Here is a 23,970-nt window from a genome sequence, read left to right on the forward strand (position 1 = left end):
TCCTTCTCCTCCTTTCTTTCTTTCTTTCTTTCCTTCCTTCCTCTACCCGTCCTTCTTTCCTTGCCCTCTTCCCTTTTTTCTTTGTTTCCTTCCTCCTCTCCTTCCTTCTCCTCCTTTCTTTCCTTCCTCTCCCCTCCCCTCCTCTTCCAGTTTCCTCCCTCCCCTTCCTTCCTTCCTTCCTTCATTCCTTCCTTCTTTCCTTCGTTCCTTCTTTATTTCCTTCCTTCCCTTCTCTTCTTCCCCTTTTTTCTTTGTTTCCTCCCTCCTCTCGTTCCTTCTCCTCCTCTTCCTTTCCTTCCTCTCCCCTCCTTTTCCAATTTCCTCCCTCCCTCCCTTTCCTTCCTTCCTTCCTTCCTTTCCTCCGCTTCTACCCTTTCTTTCTTTGTTTCCTCCTCCCCCTTTCCTTCGTCCCTTCCCTCTCCTCCTCCTCCCCTTCCTCCTCCAATGCCTTCCCTCCCTCCTTCCCTTCTGGGTGGCGCCCTTTCTTCCCTCTCGCTCCGTCCAGTCCAGTCCAGTCCAGTCCGTTCCCGGCTCCCATCCCTTAAGGAGGCGGCGCTGCTCCCCCTGCCGTCCGGAGCGAGCCACTGCGGCTCCCGCCTCCTCGCCTCTTCCTCGGGGTGGCTCCGGCGCTGTCCGTCCTTTGTGGTGCTTCCTTCCCTTCCGTCCCTTCCTTCCTTCCTCGGCCGGCCAGGGATGCGTCCTTGGTGGGGGGCGGGGGGGCCATGGGCGGGGGCCGGGACCTGGTGGGCGCGCTGAGCCTGTGCTTGAGCGTGGGCTCCTTGGCCCTGCTCTCCACGGCCATCTTCACGGAGCACTGGTACGAGACCGACCCGCGGCGGCACCGGGAGGGCTGCCGGGGCGAGGAGGACGAGAGGCGCCCCGAGGAGAGCGGCCGAGGCGGAGAAGCAGAAGCCCACCGCCCGCCCGCCCCGCCGCCCCGCCGGCGCCTCCTCCCGCTGCCCCACCTGCCCTTAAGGGGAGCGCCCCCGTCTTCCTCCTCTTCCTCCTCCTCCTCCTTTTCGGGGAGCCTCCTTCTCTGGGAGAGCCGGGCCTCTTGCTCCCGGCCGCTCTTCGCCACCCACGCCGGGCTCTGGAGGAGGTGCTACGTCCTGGGAGTCGACAGGGACCTCGACAGCTTGGTGGAAAGAGGTAAGGAAAGGAAGGTGGGCAAGGAAGGGAGGGCAGAGGCACCGGCGTCCCTCCTCCTCCTTGCCTTGGTCCCCCATCCATCCATCCATCCATCCCCCCTCCTTCCCACCCACGTCTCCAGGTGGAAGCGCCATCTGTGCTCTGTCTCATTCCAGCATCTCCAAAGACCCCTTCCTTGCCTCCCTCCCATGTTGAAAGGAGGCTGTTGGTGCACACACCCCTCTCTTCTCTCCTGCTGCCCAAACTCTCTGAGCTCCATCTTCAGTTGAGAACCCCTGCTCTCTATCCCATCCCTCTGCTAGAAAGGGGAGGAGAAGATGTAGCTCACAGAGTTTGGGCAGGAGGAGAGAAGGTCTCTTTCATCCACTTCAATTATTGTTTAAGTTCCAAATGTTCGTGGTTGGCAGGGGAGCTATACATCCCAGCAACTCCCAAATGCAAGTCTATTTTTGGGTTGTTGTAGGTTTTTTCAGACTATATGGCCATGTTCTAGAGCAGGCATGGGGAACCTTCGGCCCTCCAGGTGTGGTGGACTTCAACTCCCACAATTCCTTGAGGCCAAGGTAAGCCTTTGGGGCGAATGCCGAGCCTCAAGGAATTGTGGGAGTTGAAGTCCACCACACCTGGAGGGCCGAAGGTTCCTGACCCTTGTTCTAGAGGCATTCTCTCCTGACGTTTCGCCTGCATCTATGGCAAGCATCCTCAGAGGTAGTGAAGTCTGTTGGAACTAGGAAAAAGGGTTTATATATCGGTGGACTTACCAGGGTGGGACAAAGGACTCTTGTCTGCTGGAGCTAGGTATGAATGTTTCAACTTACCACCTTAATAAGCATATAATGGCCTGACAGTGCCTAGAGCAAACTTTTGTTGAGAGGTGATTAGATGTCCTTGTTTGTTTCCTCTCTGTTGTTGTGCTGTTGTAATTTTAGAGGTCCATTTTTCCCTAAACCCCGCCAGTATTTTCTGTTCGTCATGGGAGTTCTGCATGCCAAATTTTGTTCATAGAATCATAGAGCTGGAAGAGACCTCATGGGCCATCCAGTCCAACCCCCTGCCAAGAAGCAGGAATATTGCATTCAAATCACCCCTGACAGATGGTCATCCAGCCTCTCTTTAAAAGCTTCCAAAGAAGGAGCCTCCACCACACTCCAGGGCAGAGAGTTCCACTGCTGAACGGCTTGCACAGTCAGGAAGTTCTTCCTCATGTTCAGATGGAATCTCCTCTCTTGTAGTTTGAAGCCATTGTTCCGTGTCCTAATCTCCAGGGAAGCAGAAAACAAGCTTGCTCCCTCATCCCTGTGACTTCCTCTCACATATTTATACATTGCTATCATGTCTCCTCTCAGCCTTCTCTTCTTCAGGCTAAACATGCCCAGCTCTTTAAGCCGCTCTTCATAGGGCTTGTTATCCAGACCCTTATAGAATCATAGAATCAAAGAGTTGGAAGAGACCTCATGGGCCATCCAGTCCAACCCCCTGCCAAGAAGCAGGAATATTGCATTCAAATCACCCCTGACAGATGGCCATCCAGCCTCTGTTTAAAAGCTTCCAAAGAAGGAGCCTCCACCACACTCCAGGGCAGAGAGTTCCACTGCTGAACGGCTCGCACAGTCAGGAAGTTCTTCCTCATGTTCAGATGGAATCTCCTCTCTTGTAGTTTGAAGCCATTGTTCCGTGTCCTAATCTCCAGGGAAGCAGAAAACAATCTTGCTCCCTCATCGCTGTGACTTCCTTTCACATATTTATACATTGCTATCATGTCTCCTCTCAGCCTTCTCTTCTTCAGGCTAAACATGCCCAGCTCTTTAAGCCGCTCCTCATAGGGCTTGTTCTCCAGACCCTCTGAACATGAGGAAGAACTTCCTCACTGTGAGAGCCATTCAGCAGTGGAACTCTCTGCCCCGGAGTGTGGTGGAGGCTTCTTCTTTGGAAGCTTTTAAAGAGAGGCTGGATGGCCATCTGTCAGGGGTGATTCGAATACAACATTCCTGCTTCTTGGCAGGGGGTTGGACTGGATGGCCCATGAGGTCTCTTCCAACTCTTTGATTCTATGCTTCTATGATCATTTTAGTTGTCCTCCTCTGGACACATTCCAGCTTGTCAATATCTCTCTTGAATTGTGGTGCCCAGAATTGGACACAATATTCCAGATGTGGTCTAACCAAAGCAGAATAGAGGGGTACCATTATTTCCTTTGTTCTTGACACTATGCTCCTATTGATGCAGACCAAAATCCCGTTGGTTTTTTTTGCCAACATGACATTGTTGGCTCATGTTTAACTTGCTGTCCACGAGGACTCCAAGATCTTTTTCACACGTCCTGCTCTCGAGCCAGGCATTGTCCCCCATTCTGTATCTTTGCATTTCGTTTTTCCTGCCAAAGTGGAGTATCTTGCATTTGTCACTGTTGGACTTCATTTTGTTAGTTTTGGCCCATCTCTCTAATCTGTCAAGATCATTCAATTGTATTCTTGCTGGAGTTCAGAATGCTCTTGGTTGGCAGAGGAACTATACATCCCAGTATCGCACCTCAGAGTAGAACCACCTTGCTTAAGACACCAAAGAACACACCAGCAGTTGTCTTTGTAGTTTTATTAAAATAAAAGATAAAAAGTTCCAAAAGCAAAAGTATATTTCAAAAGATCAATCCAAGGTAACATAGGCAAACCAGATCCATGAAGGCACAGGCAAGGCAACGTCCCATAAGTACAAGGCAAAGTCCTAAAACATGAACATGGAAAGCTACAAGATAAATCCCAAAGCCTCTTGGTTAAAGCATGAAGTTGCTCTGACACTGAGGCACATCCAACCAGACCGTTTAATACCCTTGGGCCAGCATGAAGGCGTTCCTATGGCCTTGGGCCTCACAGGCCTCTCTCTCTCTCGCCTCCCAGCGATCCTGACACTCCTTTGCACTTTCAGTTCCAAGCGATCAGCCCTATCTAATTCACCAGCCCCATCAAGGTCAAATCCTTCGTTAGCTGGCTGAGAACTATCCTCTCTAATTCCTTCATCAGACACCTGGTATTCGGTCTCAGTAGTTTCACTTCCCCCATAGTCAACTCTTGCTGTGGGAAACAACTGAACTCCTGCCCCCTGATCCTGGTCTTCCTTGTTTAACACAGGCACATCTTTGCTTTGCATCTGAATCTGAATCTCATCATCCTCATCAGAATCACTGACACCACCACTGTGTGATTCCAGCTGAGTCACAACACCCAGCAACTCCCAAATGTCAAGATCTATTTCCCCCAAACTCTACCAATTTGGGCATATTGAGTATTTGTGCCAAGTTCTGTTCAGATCCATAGTCATTTGGATTCACAGTGCTCTCCAGATGTAAGTGAACTACATCTCCTGTAAATCACTGTCAATTCTTCCCAACCCCCTCCAATATTTTCTATTGGTCATTGGGTTCTGTGTGGCAAGTTTGGTCCAGGTCTGTAAGTCATTGGGATCTCAGTGGTCTGTGGAATTCAGAGCTGCATCAGTTGAAGGTACAGCAGATCCCATCATCCATTGTCCATACTCCCCCAAAAGTATTGTTTTTGTGATTAATCACTATTCTTTAATTATGTTCAATTTGTAACAATGAAAATATACTTACATTACAATTCATAACAGTAGCAAAATTACCATTATGAAGTAGCGAAAATATGGTTGGGGGTCACCACAACATGAGGAATTTAATTTAGGGGTCACGGCATTAGAAAGGTTGAGAACCACTGGGATAGAATCATAGACTTATAGAGTTGGAAGAGACCTTATCTCCTGCCCAAACTCTGTGAGCTACATCTTCCCCTCACCTCTCTAGCACAGAGATGGGATAGAATCCTACAATCATAAAGCTGGAGAAGACCTGTCCTGCCCAAACTCTGTGAGCTCCATCTTTGCCTCTCCTTTCTAGCACAGGAATGGGATAGAATCATAGAGTTGGAAGAGACCTTCTGTCCTGCCCAAACTCTGTGGACTACATCTTCGCCTCACCACTCTAGTAAAGGGATGAGATAGAATCATAGAATTATAGAGATGGAAGAGACCTGCTTTCCTGCCCAAACTCTGTGAGCTACATCTTCACCTTACCTTTCTAGCACAGAGACGGGATAGAATCATAAAATTCTAGAGTTGGAAGAGACCTTCTTTCCTGTCCCACCCACATATCTGTGAGCAATGCCTTAGGCCTTCTGAATGTTTATGTGATACAAGCACCCCAGAGATATACAGACTTAATCACAGTACTTGCTTAGCTTGGCTTTCGTGTCATTATTGGGTTTTAGTCTGAACTTTAAAGGTATTGTCTGAAGTACCCACACAGTACCTTTAAAGTTCAGACTAACTTTAAAGGTATTGTCTGGGCTTAGTCTGTTGGGCTCATTGCTTTTGAAAGCATCTTGCATCTCGCTCTGGGAGAAAATAGAAGGTTGAAAGAAGACACAATGGCCATGTTTTCAGTATTTGAAAGGATGTCATATTGGTGAGGGGGTCAAGCTTGTTTTTTGTTGCTCTGGTGACTATGACTTGGAGCAATGGATTCAAATGGTAGGAAAAGATATTCCACTTTAACATTAGAAAGAACTTCCTGATAGTAAGGGATATTCAGCAGTGGACTAAGCTGCCGTGGAGTGTGGTGGAGTGTCTTTCTCTGACCATCTGTCGGGAATGCTTTGATTGTGCCCTTTTGCATGGCAGAAGAGGGTTGGACTCAACAGTCCTTGTTTTCTCTTCCAACTCTATGATTCTAAATTAATAATACGGTGCTGAGTTTTAGTCAGAACTTCAAAAGTGCTCTCCAAATGCCAAATAATAAAATAATAATAAAATATTTTATTTTATTCCTCCCTATCTCCCTGAGGGGACTCAAGGCAGATTACAGTGCACATATGCAGCAAACATTCAATGCAGATTATGCAGTTAACAAAGACAGACATTACATAAGCAGAGGTAAAGCTTTCCCATATTTTTCCATCTCTGGCATCTGGAGGCTGTGCTTAACTCTGGCCATGAATGTGTGTGTGTGTTGTTGCTCCATCTTCCATACCGAGGAGCTTTGTTGTCTTTAGACACTCTCCCGATCAAATTGCCGGCATTCCGCATGGACACCTTTTATTACTTCCACACCAAAGCAGTACCTATTTATCTACTGCTAGGTGAGAAGAAGCTGGGCTGATGGTTGGGAACTCACTCCAACCCTGGCTTGAACTGCCGACCTTACAATCGTCAAGATTTTCTGCAGCTGGCAGTTTAACCTGCTGTGCTAAAGCCTGGCCCTGCAGCCTATTATGGGGATAGGATTCAGCCACTCAAAAAGCTGGGATTTGCCATGTAAACATCATGAAATGGAAGCCACTGGGTGCTACTTCCTAAGGCCATCTCAATGGAAAGTAACTTTTTGGTCACTTGAAGTGACTTAGCAGTTCATTGTCCTTTTGTTCTCTTTCTCAATCCTTTCACCATTTTTACTCTCACGCTTTACTCCTGGTGATTGTCCTTTGTGTTCATCGGTGCATTGCCTCCCCGCAGCGCTGCCCTTAAGGCTTCTCTGCATTCAGCGGCTCCTTTTCCTCCTGGAAGGCACCTAGCAAATGTAGTAGTGGAAGAGCAATGGCACAATGAAGACTTTCTAGTGTGCCTCAGTGATGCATAGAGGAAGCCATGGAAAATAGTAGTACATTCCTTAAAGTGGCCATGTCCTTTCCATTTTGTGCTCACATGTCATTTCATTCATCAGCCACATCCTTTACACATATACTAGGAATCCATGAAATGCATCATTGTTGGCCTCTCTGTTCCTTTGACAGTAGGCACTTAATGTACATAAAACTCATAGTAGGTTGTAGCAGCTACTTAGATAAAGGCATAGTTTTAGCAGTACAGTAGATTAACAATTAACCGGCACCCCCATGCGTATTGGTAGATGCTGGATAAATGTAGCTTCTGGTTGCTTGAGAATTACTATTGAAACTAGGCCTAAATAATGCTATACCCCATACTATACCATGCCATAAAGTGCATTGAATTGGTGTTGAAATATAATAATCAAAAGAAAATTAGGACAAACTTAACTTGATATAATATTTCTGCTAAAAATTATCCAGATCCATCGGATTTTGGGTTCATAGTGCTCTCTGGATGTAGGTGAACTACAACTCCCCTAAATCCCCCAAATCAAGGCGAATTTTCCCCAAAGACCTCCAGTATTTTTTGCTGGTCATGGGGGCCCCATGAGCAAGTTTGGTCCAATTCACTTTTTGGTGGGGTTCAGAGTACTTTTTGATTGCAGGTAAACTATAAATCCCAGTACCTACAACTCACCCCCAAACCCACCAATATTCCAATTTGGGCATATCAGGTATATGTGCTAAGTTTGGTCCAGGTCCATCATTGTTTGTGTTCACAGTGCTCTCTGGATGTAAGTGACCTACAACTCCTATAAATCCACCCAAAGACTGCCAGTATATATTTTTTTGTGGTCACAAGGATTCTGTGTGCCAAGTTTGTTGCAGGTCCATTGTTGGTGGGGTCTAGATAACAGATTAACTATAAACACCAGTGCTTACAGCTTGTATAAATCAAGATGAATTCCTCCCAAACCTCTACAGTACTTCTCATTGGTCATGGGGCTTCTGTGTGCCAAATGTGATTCAGATGCATTGTCTGTGGGGGTCACAGTGCTCTGTTATGGTGTAGAATGAACTACAACTTCCATCATGTTGAGTCAGTCCCCCAACCCCCTCCAATATGTTCAGTTGCTGATCAATTTCTATGTGTTTGCTGTGTGCCATAGGAAAGAGTAGGAAAGGGTTATGGGTGAGGCGGTGGGCGGGGTCATGCAAATTCCACAGCAGTGGAGAGAGTAAGAAACACTGGGATGCCTGTGGTGGAGAAAAACATAACATCTAGGATGAAATGGTCACTGTATGAAAACCTTCACTTAGGTGGTGGGAAGTATGGTGTTTGTGGAGAACGTTGGCAGGGCTCTTGTTCTTGTTCATGGCGCTCACTATAACCTGCAATGTCATTGGAGGGAGGGCTCTTGGTGTCTCCTGAGTAGTGGGATTTATAGCTGTTTGTGGAGGCAGGAGCTTGTTTGTATAAGTGGACACCCCATCTACATACACACATACATATTTTCACTTTTATTCTGTGTATAGAAGATTGTTCTTTTGCTATGTTTTCCTTGTTCTGATTAGAAAATTAATTTTAAAGCTCATTATCTGCTGTGCAGAAACTGTGCAGGCATACTCCTCCTCCCTTGTCCTTAATATATTGGCTTTCAGAGCTTCCTGTATCCAGTTATGACCTTCCATGCACCCCGTTATCTGCCATTTAATTGGAAAAGAACCACCAATACTCCTCAGATTAATTGATTATTGGGGTTTGTGTCTTCTCCCTTCAAAGTCTACATAATCCACTGGAACCATTCCTTCCCTTTGGGCATCTATTGCCATGCAGGTCCTTTCTCGCTCTTTGTGAACATCCTTTCCTTTTTCCTAGGTAAATAAATAAACCTCCACTGCGGGCTCTGCAATGTCCTTCTAATACAAAGGCAGTGTGACCTTCCCTTCACAATAAATAGGAAATGTTTGTGGCCTGTCATGTGGAGATAGCAAGCACTCAGTCCTGCTGGGAAAGCAGAAATCTTTCATCACCTTTTCCAAAGGGCTATAAAGGTGAGCCTCTTTATAGCTCTTTCTAACTAGCATTAAAAAAAATTAGTACGCCTACTTGAGCACCCAGGGGTGCATCTACACTGTAAAATTAATGCAGTTTCACATTTATTTATTATTTATTTACTTACAGTATTTATATTCCTCCCTTCTCACCCTGAAGGGGACTCAGAGCGGATCACAGAACACATATATGGCAAACATTCAATGCCGTTATACATTGACAAGACAAACAACTCTACATAAATAGAGGTATATATAGGCTTTCCCCATCTTTGGCATTTTGGAGACTGTGCTCTGTTCCAGCCACAGAGGAGTGCTGTCGCTCCATCTTCCCTGCCAATGAGCTTTTGTTCGTAAACTTCCTCCTTGATTGAATTGCTGGCATTTTTATGGTTGCATAAATACCTCCCAGCTTTTAAAGCGGTACCTATTTATCTACTTACAACTGCTGTTTTTAATCTGCTAGGTTGGCAGGAGCTGGGCTGAAGGCCAGGAGCTCACCCTGACCCTTTGCTACTTAAATTCTTTTTTTAAAAAACCCTGTGAAACAGCGAGTCCATGATAAGCGAACCGGGAAGTAGGGAAGGACCACTGTAGATCTGCTATGAATAACTTTTCAATAACTTTAAAGCATAGGCTCTTTTTATTGCAAATTTCCAGTAAGAGAAAGAGTATCAGAACTTTTACAGAACAAAGTTTAGACATACAGGCATACAGATTCCATATAACTACATTGGATTCACAACTTACAGTTACATTGGCTAACAAACAAACAAAAGGGGAATTACATTTTTGCTCAGTATTCACACACATATAGACATCCATCTGTCCTCATGCATACAAATATTACCATATCGTTTTTCCCTCCTTGGTGAAGCACTTGCCTTTAGGCCAGACCCTGTTTTCTCCTGCAGCCTGCCAATGCATAGCTCCAAAACTCCCAAAATGCTTCTAAAATACCAAAATACATCATTTCCCTAAACACAATGCCAAAATGCATGCTCCTGTATCTTCCCTTGAGAAAAGGAGCCCAAGTGACCAGACTGCATTCAATTGCAGATCTTCCACTACCAAATATACCATCTCTCTCGAGCATGGCAGGTGAGCCAGACTCCTCTAGTCTGCCACACTTGAGAATTATTAGATTGATTCTTTTATAGCAATATTCTGTTGCTGTAGTAAATAATTGTCCAGTTGAAATTATCTTGAGTCTTCACCTCTTGATAGATGTTGATTCTTCTTAATTGGTATTGGCAAACATGAGCAGCCTTGTGTTGACTTCCTTAATAATAATAATAATAATCTTTATTTATACTCCACCACCATCTCCCCAATGGGGACTTGGGGTGGCTTATGTGAGGCCGAGCCCAAAAATACAATACAACACAATAAAATACAGAATACAGAAAACAAAAATTACATCAGACAACAATCACAATAGCAAAATAAAATAATAAAGCAAATTAATTAAAGAACCTTATAAACAATTCCTTAAATAGTGTCTCTGATCATGTAAACAAGTTGTTCCCCCCCAAAAGTTCAACAGTTAATGTCACAGTTCTTATCAATATCAGCAGTTCAGCAACTTTTAATTACAGTTCAGCAAGCAGTTGTTTTCCAGGCTTCAATATTTTAGAATAGTGTCTCCAGAATTATTAGCTCTCATTCATTCATTCATTCATCCATCCATCCATCCATCCATCCATCCATTCATTCCTTTCATACAATTTCATTCAAACCATATATCATATTTCATCATGACAGATCAATAGGTACTGCCTTGGCAGAAAGGTAAAAGGGCGCCCCATGCAGGCATGCAAACATGTCGGCAACTCGATTGGAGATGTCTATGGACAACAGGCTCTTTGGCATGGAAAAATGGAATAAGAGCACCACCTCATGGCCAACGTTGAGCATCACCTCCAGATGCTGGAGATGGAAGGGGAAGGCCTTTACTTGTCTGTGTATTGTATGTTGTTTGTTTACTGTGTAAAAGGAATTGAATGTTTGCCTTATATGTGTATACTGTAATCTGCTTTGTGTCCCTCCTGGGGAGGGGGGATGGTAAATCAGAATATAAAAAAGGATTATTATTATTATTATTATTATTATTATTACAACCCTGATCTCCCATAGTCCTAATCCACTTTATCCACTTTACCTTCAACGTATTATACTATCTGTCAATTGCCTGTGCAAGGTCTATGATCTAATAGAAGTACAGGACAAACGCTGAAAATGTCTTCGTTTTTGTGAAGCAGGGAAAAAGGCTGTATTGATTTATAGCATCACAGCTTGAACAAGATGTAGTAGCTGTTGGGAGCTTGTTTTCAGAGACACATGAGAAAACATGTCAGTTTACAAAATTATTAGTGATTAATAATTCATTTACACTGCAGAGCCCGTTTGGCTGAAATGAAAGCCCACCTGCACTTGGAATTCTTTGCAATCTTTGATCACAATTTCAGGGCATAGCTGGAACCCCGAGGAGGAAATATGTCCAAGAAATAAGGCGACACTAAGTTAAATCAGGTCCCTTCTTCACAGCCATATAGTCTAGGTCATATGAACTGGATCATATGAGTCTCCAGTGTCATATAATCCAGTTCAAATCAAATAATCTGGATTTTATATGGCTGCGTCAAAGGGGCATTAGAATCATAGAGTTGCAAGAGACTCTAAGGGCCATCCAGTACAACCCCTTGCCATGTATCTATATACTTTCACATTTATAGCAATTTGATGCTTCTTTAACTAATAATAAATAATAATATACTTTCAGTTCTTGTAGGTTTTTTCGGGCTATATGGCCATGTTCTAGAGGCATTTCTCCTGACGTTTCGCCTGCATCTATGGCAAGCATCCTCAGAGGTGAGGTCTGATATACTTTATTTATATTCCGCTCTATCTCCCTGAGGGGACTCAGAGCGGATAATAGAACACATACATGGCAAACATTCAATGACAGACAATACATAAACAGAGGCAAGGCTTCCCTCTTTTTCATTTCCGGCATTTGGAGACTGTGCTCAACTTGGTCACGAGGAGTTAAAGTTGTTCCATTTTCTATGCCGAGGAGCCTGTTGTCCATGGACGCTTTCCTGATTGAGTTGTTGGCATAACTTCTTCAGGAGCGCCTTTTACGTCCCTGCTTTAAAGCAGTACCTATTGCTCTACTCACATTGCTGTTTTCGAACTGCTAAGTAAACAGAAGCTAGGGGTGATGGCAAGAGCTCACCCCAACCCACGGCTTGAGCTGCCAACCTTCAAGTCGGCAAGATTTTTTGTAGCTGGTGGTTTAACCTGCTGTGCTAAGCGCTAACTAAACAGCTTCTTTCTGTCAAATACAGAGATTTGTGATTTTGAGAGGTACTTATAATTGTCTGCCAAAGAGAGCTCTAGTGCTATAACCCAGGAGAGATAACACTGAAACCCAAATATTTCACCAAAGTACAAATGGGCAATGTGTGTTGTTATTTATTTGTTTAGTCACTTCCAACTCTTCGTGGCCTCATGACCAGCCCACGCCAGAGGCTCCCTGTTGGCCGTCACCGTCCCCAGCTCCTTCAGAGTCAAGCCAGTCACTTCAAGGATACCATCCATCCATCTTCCCCTTGGTCGTCCCCTCTTCCTTTTTCCTTCCATTTTCCCAAACATCATTGTCTTCTCTAAGCTTTGCTTTCTTCTCATGATGTGGCCAAAGTACTTCATCTTTGCCTCTACTATCCTTCCCTCCAATGAGCAGTCAGGCTTTAATTCCTGAAGTATGGACTGGTTGGATCTTTTTGTGGTCCAAGGCACTCTCTGAATTTTCCTTCAACACCCCAGTTCAAAAGTGTCTATCTTCCTTCGCTCAGCCTTCCCTATGGTCCAGCTCTCACTTCCGTAGGTGACTATGGGGAATACCATTGCTTTGACTATGCGGATCTTTGTTGCCAGTGTGATGTCTCTGCTCTTCACTATTTTATCGAGATTGGTCATTGTTCTCTTCCCAAGAAGGAAACGTCTTCTGATTTCCTGGCTGCAGTCTGGGTCTGCAGCAATCTTTGCGCCTAGATATACAAAGTCTGTCACTGCCTCCAGGTTTTCTCCCTCTATTTGCCAGTTATCAATCATTCTTGTTGCCATAGTCTTGGGTTTTTTTTTATGTTTAACTGCAACCCAGCTTTTGCACCTTCTTCTTTCACCTTGGTGAAAGAAATGTGTGTTGGGGCTGCTTAGTTTGAATTGAGGGAAAAAGATTTAGTCCTTTGCCTCTGATATAGGATTACCCTTAGGATAAAAGGTTTTATTGCAAAGGAGATGCAAAGGGTTATAGTCCTCTTCTTCCACAGTTCCAGGTTAGCTTTCCCTGTGCATATGTTAGTTATTAGTTTAAGAAAATCCCTCAGTAGCAGCAAAATCCCTGTTTGTATGTTTTCTTTTATGATACACACACACGTGCCTCTGTGTTTGTCTGTGTGCATGGTGTTTGGATGAGAGAAAGCATTTGGTGCCTGCTCACTTTCGGGCAGCAAAATGGACACAATCGATCTGTAGCTGCGTGGATCACAAGGTATGAATCAGGCTCTTAGGTTACAGAAAGTCACTTACATGACATAAATGTCCCAGTGCAGTTGTGTAAGCTCTGCTAAGCCTTTGTGTGCTACTGGTATTCCAACAGCGCACATGAAAATAGGAGAAAGGAATCGATCCAGACTTCATAGCACATTGTTTGAATTGGGTGAGATGTTGTTATCATTTTAGCCATGCCTCAATGCTGGCTGAAATGCTGAAGTAAACAGAATGACTTGATGTCAGCAACACATCAAGCCTCTACACTTAGGATCAAGTTGGTACAAGCAATTAATACCCTTCCTGGAGCAGAGTCAGCACCCTACATGAACAATAGCTGAAGCAGAAGAAATTCTTCTTTAGATGGTCACAGGTAAAGGTAAAAGTTTTCCCTGACATTAAGTCTAGTCATGTCCAACTCTGGGGTTGATGCTCATATCCATTTCTAAGCCGAAGAGCTGGCGTTGTCCGTAGACACCTCCAAGGTTATATGGCCAGCACGACTGCATGGAGTGCTGTTACCTTCCCACCTACAAGTGAATGCAGCAACTAAAAAACAAACAAACAATGAAATTCTAGGTGGCAACCCTTTCAGTATTTTCTGTTGGTCTTGGGAGTTCTGTGTGCCAAATGTGGTTCATTTCCATCGTTGGTGGAGTTCAGAATGCTCTTTGGTTGCAGGTTAACTATAAATCCCAGCAACTACAACTCCCAAATGACAAAATCAATCCTCCCCCCCCCCCCCAACCTCACCAGTATTCAAATTTGGGTGTATTGGGCATTTGTGCCAAATTTGGTCCAATGAATGAAAATACATAGAATCATAGAGTTGGAAGAGACCTCATGGGCCATCCAGTCCAACCCCCTGCCAAGAAGCCAAGAACATCCTGCATATTGGATATTTACATTACAATTCATAACAGTAGCAACATTACAATTATGAAGTAGCAATGAAAATAATTTTATGGTTGGGGTCACCACAACATGAAGAACTATATTAAGTGGTTGCGGCATTAGGAAGGTTGAGAAACACTGGTCTAGATCGAGATAAGTCATAGTCCCACTCTATTCTGCTTTGGCTAGACTTTATATGGAATAATCCTGTGTCCAACTGGACATCATAATTCAAGAAGGATATTGATAAGCTGGAACACGTTTAGAGAAGGGCAACCAAAATGGTCAAAGCTTTGGAAGCTAAACCCCATGAGGAATGATTTAGGGAGCTGGATCTGTTTAGCTTGGAGAGAAAAAAGACTGAGAGGGAATTCAAAAGCCATATTTAAATATTTGAAAGGATGCCTCATTGATGAAGGGGCCAGCTTGTTTTCTGCTCTTGAGACTGGGACGAAATGGACCAATGGATTCAAATTGCAGGATAAATGATTTCAACTGAATAATATTAGGAAGAATTTCCTGACAATCAGATGTTTGGCAGCAAAATACGCTGCCTCAGAGTGTGGTGGGGTCTCCTTCTCTGGAGGCTTTTAAAATGGAGGGTGGATGGCCATTTGTTGAGAGTGCTTTGACTGTGTGTTCCTTCATGGCAGACGGTTGGACTGTGTTTCTTCTGGTATCTTCCAACCTGTGGTTTCTTCCAGCTCTATGATGCTAGGATTCTCCTAAGGTCACCCAGTGGATTTCCTTGTCTGAGCAGGGAATTGAACCCTGGTCTCCAAAGTTGAAGTCCAATGCTCAAATCACTACAACATGCTGGCTCTCTCTACATCAATGGTTCCCAACCTTTTTTTGATCAGGTACTACTTGACCAGCTAGGGACCACTCTCCAACATTAGTACCAAAAGGGTTACAAATCAGTTTTTGGTCAACTTTAGATTCAGTTTTGTTATTTGGAATGCCGATTCAGAAAATTGCATTGGATAGACCACATCATCTCTAGTTTCTGATACAGAACACATGCCATCCAGTAGTCGCCATCTGTTTGCCCACAGAAAACTATAATAAGCCTCGACACTATAAGGTTTCATGAGACCTGTTGCTCTCGTTACAACGGTGTAATAATGGTTATGCCATGGACCATATTTTAGTACTTGAGGACCACTAGTGGAAACCACTGCTCTATACCCTCGGAGATTGTTTCTGATAATGGGGCCAGAAGAACAACCTGGGTGTTATATGGGGCCCAGGAACCATGCCTTGCCCATTCCTGATCTAGATAGCTTCTTTCATTTCTGAATTCTCCTTGGGAGAATATGGCTGTGAGGACCTTCGTGATGAGTGTTTACCTTTCAACATATAAAACCGATCACTTGAATTTATTTCTGGGTCCCACAAGGAAAGCATTCCGGTTTCAATCTTTCCTTAAGCTGATCTCTGGTATATCATAGCAACTGAGGCAGAAGAAAACAATATATTCAGCTTAATGAAATGTTTTGGTGCAGCGCTCCTGAAAATGCAACTTTGCACCCCTTGGATTGTCTTGAGGATTGGGCTATAAATTGTTTTAATTGTGCTGTGCAAACAGAAACGGTGGAGTTTATGTCAGTCTCTCTCCGTCAGGGATGTGCTTCCCTATTAGTAGCAGGATATAAAAATAGATATGGCTTTAAGTGCTTTCATGATCACAATCGGCAGAATCATTATGACATTTCAGTGCTTGTTTCTCCAGGGAGAACATTTAATATTTATAGCTGGTTACACTGTAGCGCAGGAGAAAATACCTTCCTTGCAATGGATGCCGAGGTTTCTCATGCTTGACTTATTCATGACCCTTCCGTGTCTTTGAAAACATCCCAAATACTGTTTTCAATGTTTTGGCAATCATTCTTGACGGGAACTTCATCAAATGTAAGCAAGATATCTCCAAACTTAGCCCATCTACTGGATGGGTGTGCATGTAGGGCTATAGGGGCCAATTTACATTGCTTGCATGTCAGATGAGATTTGGGGGGGGGGGGGGGCAGCCGAAGGGCTGGCTCTAATAATAAAATCTAATGGATATAATTGAGCCTGTTTATTTATTTATTTATTTATTTATTTACAGTATTTATATTCCATCCTTGTCACCTCGCAGGGGACTCAGGGCAGATTAAAATGCACATATACATGGCAAACATTTAATGCCATCAGACATACAACATATATAGACAGAGACAAAGGTAATTTAACATTCCAGCTTTCTGGCTTCATGAGGGTATGCTCGATTCCGGCCACCTGGGGAGCTGTTACTTCACCATCCACCTGTGACACAGATTCCTTTGATGGAGTGCTTCCTCATTCATTTGCACACTACTGGAGATCTTTATGGCATCGTAAATTAGTTAAATTAGCCTCCCTAAATTTCCTACTTGACAGATGCAACTGTCTTTCAGGCTGCATAGGTCAACAGCAAGCTAGACTATTAATGGTTGGGAGCTCACTCCGATCCGGGCTGCCTTCGAACTCATGATCTCACAGTCAGTAGTGATTTATGCAGCTGGCTACTAACTAGCTGTGCCACAGCCCAGGGCTGTTTGGGGCTTTTTTGGTACAACTGACTCCACAATAACTTACAGACTTTGTGAACCAGTTGTAATAGTGGAGTTACCATGTTTTTGAGAATCAAAAAGCTAGTGCTTGAATTCTGATTTGGAAAAAAGAAAGGCAACTCCAAGTAATAGGGCTGCATGAGACACATATTAGAAGTAAGCACAATCATGCATCAAGAAACTCTTTTACTTTCTTGCTTGTTAGGTAGACAACCACTATTGATTTCGAGACTTTAATCCCATTCATCAATGAAGAAAGCTTAAATTCTAAAATGGGGTGGGTAACTGTGGAAAATTAGGGAGCAGAATTAGCACCCCCTAAGACTTGGATGTCCACACCAGCTGGGTGGAAGGGCTCTTTTTACTCCTAAATGCCCTCTAGGAGACAAGGGCCCCATCAACTGCATTATCCGGTCAGTGTACTCAGATAAAAGGGATGAAAAGAGAGGATGGTTGAGGGAGAAGGTTCCAGGGAGGTATTTCTTCAGCAGCTTCCACTTACAGAGATGTCCCTTTGGGACCTTGTGGGTTGCAGGCTAGGGACAAATTAATTGGCTTCTGGAGGAGTTGTAAAAGAGCAGAAGGAATCTGGGAAGATAAATTCCCCTTTGACATGCAACTGTCTTGGCATTTGAAGCCCACAGTTAATTAGTAGATGGTTTAATGCTTTATGTCTTTCTAAGTGGTGTGGAAGTGGAAGCACTAACTTTAGATAAAAAGGTAAAGGTAGTCCCCTGACATTAAGTCCAGTCATGTCTGACTCTGGGGTGTGTTGCTCATCTCCATTTCTAAGCCAAAGAGCCAGCATTGTCCGTAGACACCTCCAAGGTCATGTGGCCGGCATGACTGCATGGAGCGCTGTTACCTTCCCGCCGGAGCGGTACCTATTGATCTACTCACATTTGCATGTTTTCAAACTGCTAGGTTGGCAGAAGCTAGGGCTGACAGCGGAAGCTCACGCCACTCCCTGGAATCGAACCTGCGACCTTTCGATCAACAAGCTCAGCAGCTCAGTGCTTTTTAGATACCAGGATTTAAATATAATATCTGCAAGTGCAAAAGAGTTTGTCGGTTCTCTTTTAGGTATCAGTGCAGAACAAGGCATACGTTCCAAGATACCATAGATCGGTGATTCTCTACCTTCCTAATGCTGCGACCCCTTAATACAGTTCCTCATGTTGTGGTGACCCCCAACCATAACATCATTTTCATTGCAACTTCATAACTGTAATTTTAATACTGTTATGAATTGTAATATCCGAGATGAAGGATGTTGTTTCATTCACTGGACCAAATTTGGCACAAATGCCCAATACACCCAAATTTGAATACTGGTGGGTTTGGGTGTGTGTGTGTGGGATTCTGTCATTTGAGAGTGGTTATTGCTGAGATTCATAGTTCACCTACAATCAAAGAGCATTCTGAACTCCACCAACGATGGAATTGAACCAATTGCATACAGAACTCCCATGACCAACAGAAAATTCTGGAAGAGTTTGGTGGGCATTGACTTTGAGTTTGGGAGTTGTAGTTCACCTATATCCAGAGAGCACTGTGGACTCAAACAATGATGGATCTGGACCGAATTTGGCACGAATACTTAATATGTCCAAATATATGCCACTGATGGAGTATGGGGGGAAATAGACATTGACATTTGGGAGTTGTAGTTGGGATTTATAGTTCAAGCAAAGAGCATTCTGAACCCCACCAACGATGGAATTGAACCAATTTCATGCAGAACTCCCATGACCAACAGAAAATTCTGGAAGAGTTTGGTGGGCATTGACCTTGAGTTTGGGAGTTGTAGTTCACCTATATCCAGAGAGCACTGTGGACTCAAACAATGATGGATCTGGACCAAACTTGGCACGAATACTTAATATGTCCAAATATATGCCACTAGTAGAGTTTGGGAGAAAATAGACATTGACATTTGGGAGTTATAGTTGGGATTTATAGTTCAAGCAAAGAGCATTCTGAACCCTACCAACGATAAAATTGGGCCAAACTTCCCACAGAGAACCCCCATGACCAACGGAAAATGCTTATGATGGCCTTTGTTGACCCCTCTGACACCCCCTTGTGACACCCCCCAGGGGTCCCGACCCCCAGGTTGAGAAATGCTGAAATAGATGAATAATACATTTCCAGTTTCTCCTCCTTGTTCCTGTTTCCTTATTTCTTTTTTTACTCTTTTAGCTTTGTTTTGATGTATGGAACTGGATGCTGGTCTGTTGTTTTCTTCTGTCCTTCCAGCATTCTTAATTCGTCCTTTCATCTCTCTGATGTATTAAGCACTTTTCTCCTATGTAAGGATGGGATGCCAAAGTTGGAACACAACTAATAATTTTAAATCCCCATCCCTTTGATGTGCATCAGCTTTTTGCAGTGGGTAATGGCCCAGTTGTGCCAACCACTGAGCACTTTGTTCCTATCATCTTCCTGGAGAGCTGTCAGAGCTGTGTGTTATGAAACACAAATCACACGGAAGCCTGCGATATTGTGTAGTGATCGCTGGTCAAAGTGGACACGGCATGCAAATATAACAACACATTATATTACAGAGCAAAGAGAGTGGTGTAATCTCTACATAGCCATTTCTGGATCACAGTGTCACCTACCTGTTGTGGGTTAATGCCTTGTAATACCATGCCAAAAGCAATTCTGAAAGGCTGATTTGACCATTTTTCCGCAAGGTTAAAGGAGACACCGTGAACCAAATTGAGATACATTACCCATTCATTTGGAGTGAGGTACACAAGAAAAACACTTCTGTGTTGTGAATTGGTAATAGGGATCTGCCAGGGCAAGAAACAGTTGGAAAAACTCAAAAAGGGACTTATTCAAAGATGAAAGAGGCCACTGAGTGATAGGAAAATAGCCTTTTAGTGATAATGATTGGTAAAACCAACTACAAAATAGCATTCCAGAATGATTTGAATGTAATTTCTCTTATTGTTATTATTCTAACCCTTTAGTCACTCACAGCCAAGCCTTTTGAGCATTTAAATTGTGTATGCAATCTGTTTCTTCTCCATTGTTGTGTGTCTTCAAATCATTTCTGACTTGTGGCAACCCTAAGACAAACCTATCAAGGGTTTGGTTGGTGTACGTTTTTTGAGCTGTATGGCCATGTATGGCCATGTACTAGAAGCATTCTCTCCTGACGTTGCAATTCTAAGCATCTCTGAAAATTTTCTTTTTTCATGAAGAAAACATTAAAGTAATCCTGTCATAGGTTTTTTGGGGGGATGGGAAGAGAACAAGCTTTGTTCAGAGGAAGTTTGCCAATGTCCTCCTCTGTAACTAAGAATGTGACTTGCTTAAGTTACTATCTTAATAATGTCTTCTCTGGTGGGTTGCTGTGAGTTTTCCAGGCTGTATGGCCATGTTCCAGAAGCATTCTCTCCTGATGTTTTGCCTACATCTATGGCAGGCATCCTCAGAGGTTGTGAGGTCTGTTGGAAACTAGGAAAATGGGGTTTATAAGTCCAGGGTGGGAGAAAGAACTCTTGTTTGTTGGAGGTAGGTGTGAATGTTTGAGTTGGCCACCTTGATTAGCATTTCGTGCAGGGGTACCACCCCCAACCATAGACCAGGAGCAACAGGAACACATACAGGAGAACCATAGGCTCTTGGACGAATCTCAATGGATTGTCCTTGACGAATGCACCGGGGATGTCGAGGAGGAGGACAACACTTTTCACCTACACAATTCACACCAACAGGATCACTTTTCTGGAGACCTACACACTACATTGCACAAAAGGGGCCCTGTCATTCCTGAAAGTAAACAGGTCTTGGTAGTAGGCGACTCCCTCCTTAGAGGAACGGAAGCTGTCATTTCCAGACCGGATGGGATGGCTCGAGAAATATGCTGCCTACCGGGGGCAAAAATACACCATATCACTCAGAGGCTCACCAGGCTCCTCAAGCCCTATCACCGTCCTCCCCTCATGTTGATTCATGTAGGAACCAATGATACTGCAAGGCATACGTTTCAAAAGATCACAAATGATTTTCGAGCTCTAGGAGCAATGCTAAAAGAATGTAATGTACAGGTGGTCTTTTCATCCCTCCTCCCTGTTGTAAGACACGGACCCACAAGAGCCAGAAAAATAGTACAGGTCAATGACTGGCTTAGAAAATGGTGTCAGGAGGAACGCTTTGGCTTCCTCGACCATGGCCTGCTATTCCAGGAGGATGGCCTACTGGCAAGGGATGGGGTGCATCTCACACAAGTAGGAAAACACCTTTTTGCTCACAGACTCGCAAACCTCATTAGACGCACTTTAAACTAGGTCCACCGGGGGAGGGGGACAACAGCCTTGCGAACACTACTTTACCCAAAATGTCTGGGAATCGCAAGAAGGCTAAACGGAGGGCTGCACAAACACAACAAGGACCAAGTACCAAAAGCACAATAATCCCAATTAAACAGCTCAAGGGAAGATCCCAGGGGCTCACATGTCTTTACACTAATGCACAGAGCATGGGAAATAAACAAGATGAACTCCAACTTCTAGCACTACACCACAAATATGATATCATAGCCATCACTGAAACCTGGTGGGATGACTCCTATCGCTGGAATGTAGATATCGAGGGGTATAACCTCTTTCACAGAAACCGAACAAAAGGGAGAGGAGGCGGAGTAGCCTTATATGTCAAAAACTCTTATGCGGCAGAAGAAATTCAAGACAGCAATCTGGGAAACCAGCTTGAAATCATCTGGATAAGAATCAAGGGAACTGGGACTCAAAAAGATGTCGTTGTAGGCATCTACTACAGACCCCCAAGCCAGGAGGAAGATCTTGATGAAGTCTTCTGCCAACAGTTGACCAAACAGGCACAGAAAAGAGATGTAGTAGTCATGGGCGATTTCAACTATCCCGATATTTGCTGGAAAACAAACTCGGCCAAGAGTACAAGGTCCAACAAATTCCTCGCTTGCCTTGCAGACAATTTCATGGTCCAAAAGGTAGAAGAGGCAACAAGGGGATTGGCTACTCTTGATCTCATCCTAACAAATGCGGAGGACCTGATCGATGTGGTTGAAGTGGTAGGATCCTTAGGGGCAAGTGACCATGTGCTCCTGCAATTTGAGGTACAAAGGAAGGCCGAAACTAAGACAAGTCAAACCCGCATTTTGGACTTTAGGAGAGCTGACTTCCAAAAAATGAAGGAAACGCTGAGCAGCATTCAGTGGACACAGATACTAAAAGACAAGGGAGCTACGGATGGATGGGAATTTCTCAAGAGTGAAATACTCAAGGCGCAATTGCAAACCGTGCCAACAAAAAGAAAAAATAGGACAAGTGCAAAGAAGCCAGAATGGATGTCCAAAGAACTTCTAGCTGTGCTAAGACACAAAAGAGACATGCACAAGAAGTGGAAAAAGGGAGAAATCACCAAAGAAGAATTCAAACAAATAGCCAACACCTGTAGGGAAAAGGTCCGCAAGGCTAAAGCACAAAACGAGCTCAGGCTTGCCAGGGACATTAAAAACAATAAAAAGGGCTTCTATTCTTATGTCAGTAGAAAAAGGAAAAACAAGGAGGCGATAGGACCTCTTCGAGGAGAAGATGGGGCAATGCTGACAGGGGACAGGGAAAAGGCAGAACTACTTAATGCCTTCTTTGCCTCGGTCTTCTCACAAAAAGAGAGTCTTCAACCTCAGCAAGATGGAGTGGATGAGGGATTGGAGGACATCCAACCCCAAATTGGGAAAGAAGTCGTCCAGGAATACCTGGCCGCTCTTAATGAGTTCAAGTCCCCAGGTCCAGATCAACTACACCCAAGAGTACTGAAGGAACTAGCGGAAGTCATTTCGGAACCATTGGCAACCATCTTTGAGAGTTCTTGGAGAACGGGAGAAGTTCCAGCAGATTGGAGGAGGGCCAATGTGGTCCCAATCTTCAAGAAGGGAAAAAAGGACGACCCAAACAACTACCGTCCGGTCAGCCTCACGTCGATACCGGGCAAGATTCTGGAAAAGATTGTTAAGGAAGCGGTCTGCAAACACTTAGAAATAAATGCAGTCATCGCTAATAGTCAACATGGATTTATCAAAAACAAGTCATGCCAAACTAATCTGATCTCTTTCTTCGATAGAGCTACAAGCTGGGTAGATGCGGGGAATGCCGTGGATGTGGCGTACCTGGATTTCAGTAAGGCCTTCGACAAGGTCCCCCATGACCTTCTGGCAAGGAAACTAGTCCAATGTGGGCTAGGCAAAACTACGGTGAGGTGGATCTGTAATTGGTTAAGTGGACGAACACAGAGAGTGCTCACTAATGCTTCCTCTTCATCTTGGAAAGAAGTGACGAGCGGAGTGCCGCAGGGTTCCGTCCTGGGCCCGGTCCTGTTCAACATCTTTATTAATGACTTAGATGAAGGGCTAGAAGGCATGATCATCAAGTTTGCAGACGACACCAAATTGGGAGGGATAGCCAATAGTCCAGAGGACAGGAGCAGAATTCAAAACGATCTTGACAGATTAGAGAGATGGGCCAAAACTAACAAAATGAAGTTCAACAGTGACAAATGCAAGATACTCCACTTTGGCAGAAAAAATGAAATGCAAAGATACAGAATGGGGGACGCCTGGCTCGAGAGCAGTACGTGTGAAAAAGATCTTGGAGTCCTCGTGGACAACAAGTTAAACATGAGCCAACAATGTGATGTGGCGGCAAAAAAAGCCAATGGGATTTTGGCCTGCATCAATAGGAGCATAGTGTCTAGATCTAAGGAAGTAATGCTACCCCTCTATTCTGCTTTGGTTAGACCACATCTGGAATATTGTGTCCAATTCTGGGCACCGCAATTCAAGAGAGATATTGACAAGCTGGAATGTGTCCAGAGGAGGGCGACTAAAATGATCAAGGGTCTGGAGAACAAGCCCTATGAGGAGCGGCTTAGGGAACTGGGCATGTTTAGCCTGAAGAAGAGAAGGCTGAGAGGAGATATGATAGCCATGTATAAATATGTGAGAGGAAGCCACAGGGAGGAGGGAGCAAGCTTGTTTTCTGCTTCCTTGGAGACTAGGACGCGGAACAACGGCTTCAAACTACAAGAGAGGAGATTCCATCTGAACATTAGGAAAAACT

General features: G+C 44.2%; 1 protein-coding gene across 1 annotated transcript in view; it reads left to right on the plus strand.

Annotated features, from left to right (window-relative positions):
- Positions 1–549: 549 nt before the first annotated feature.
- Positions 550–23,970, plus strand: part of TMEM178A (transmembrane protein 178A) — a 31,566-nt gene continuing 8,145 nt past the window's right edge. The window contains exon 1 of the mRNA XM_060754497.2: positions 550–1,149. Coding sequence (XP_060610480.2) covers positions 723–1,149 — 427 coding nt within the window. The 5' untranslated portion in view covers positions 550–722. The remainder of the gene's footprint in view (positions 1,150–23,970) is intronic.

This window comes from Anolis sagrei, chromosome 1 (assembly GCF_037176765.1).
Source record: "Anolis sagrei isolate rAnoSag1 chromosome 1, rAnoSag1.mat, whole genome shotgun sequence".
NCBI classification, from domain to species: domain Eukaryota; kingdom Metazoa; phylum Chordata; class Lepidosauria; order Squamata; family Dactyloidae; genus Anolis; species Anolis sagrei.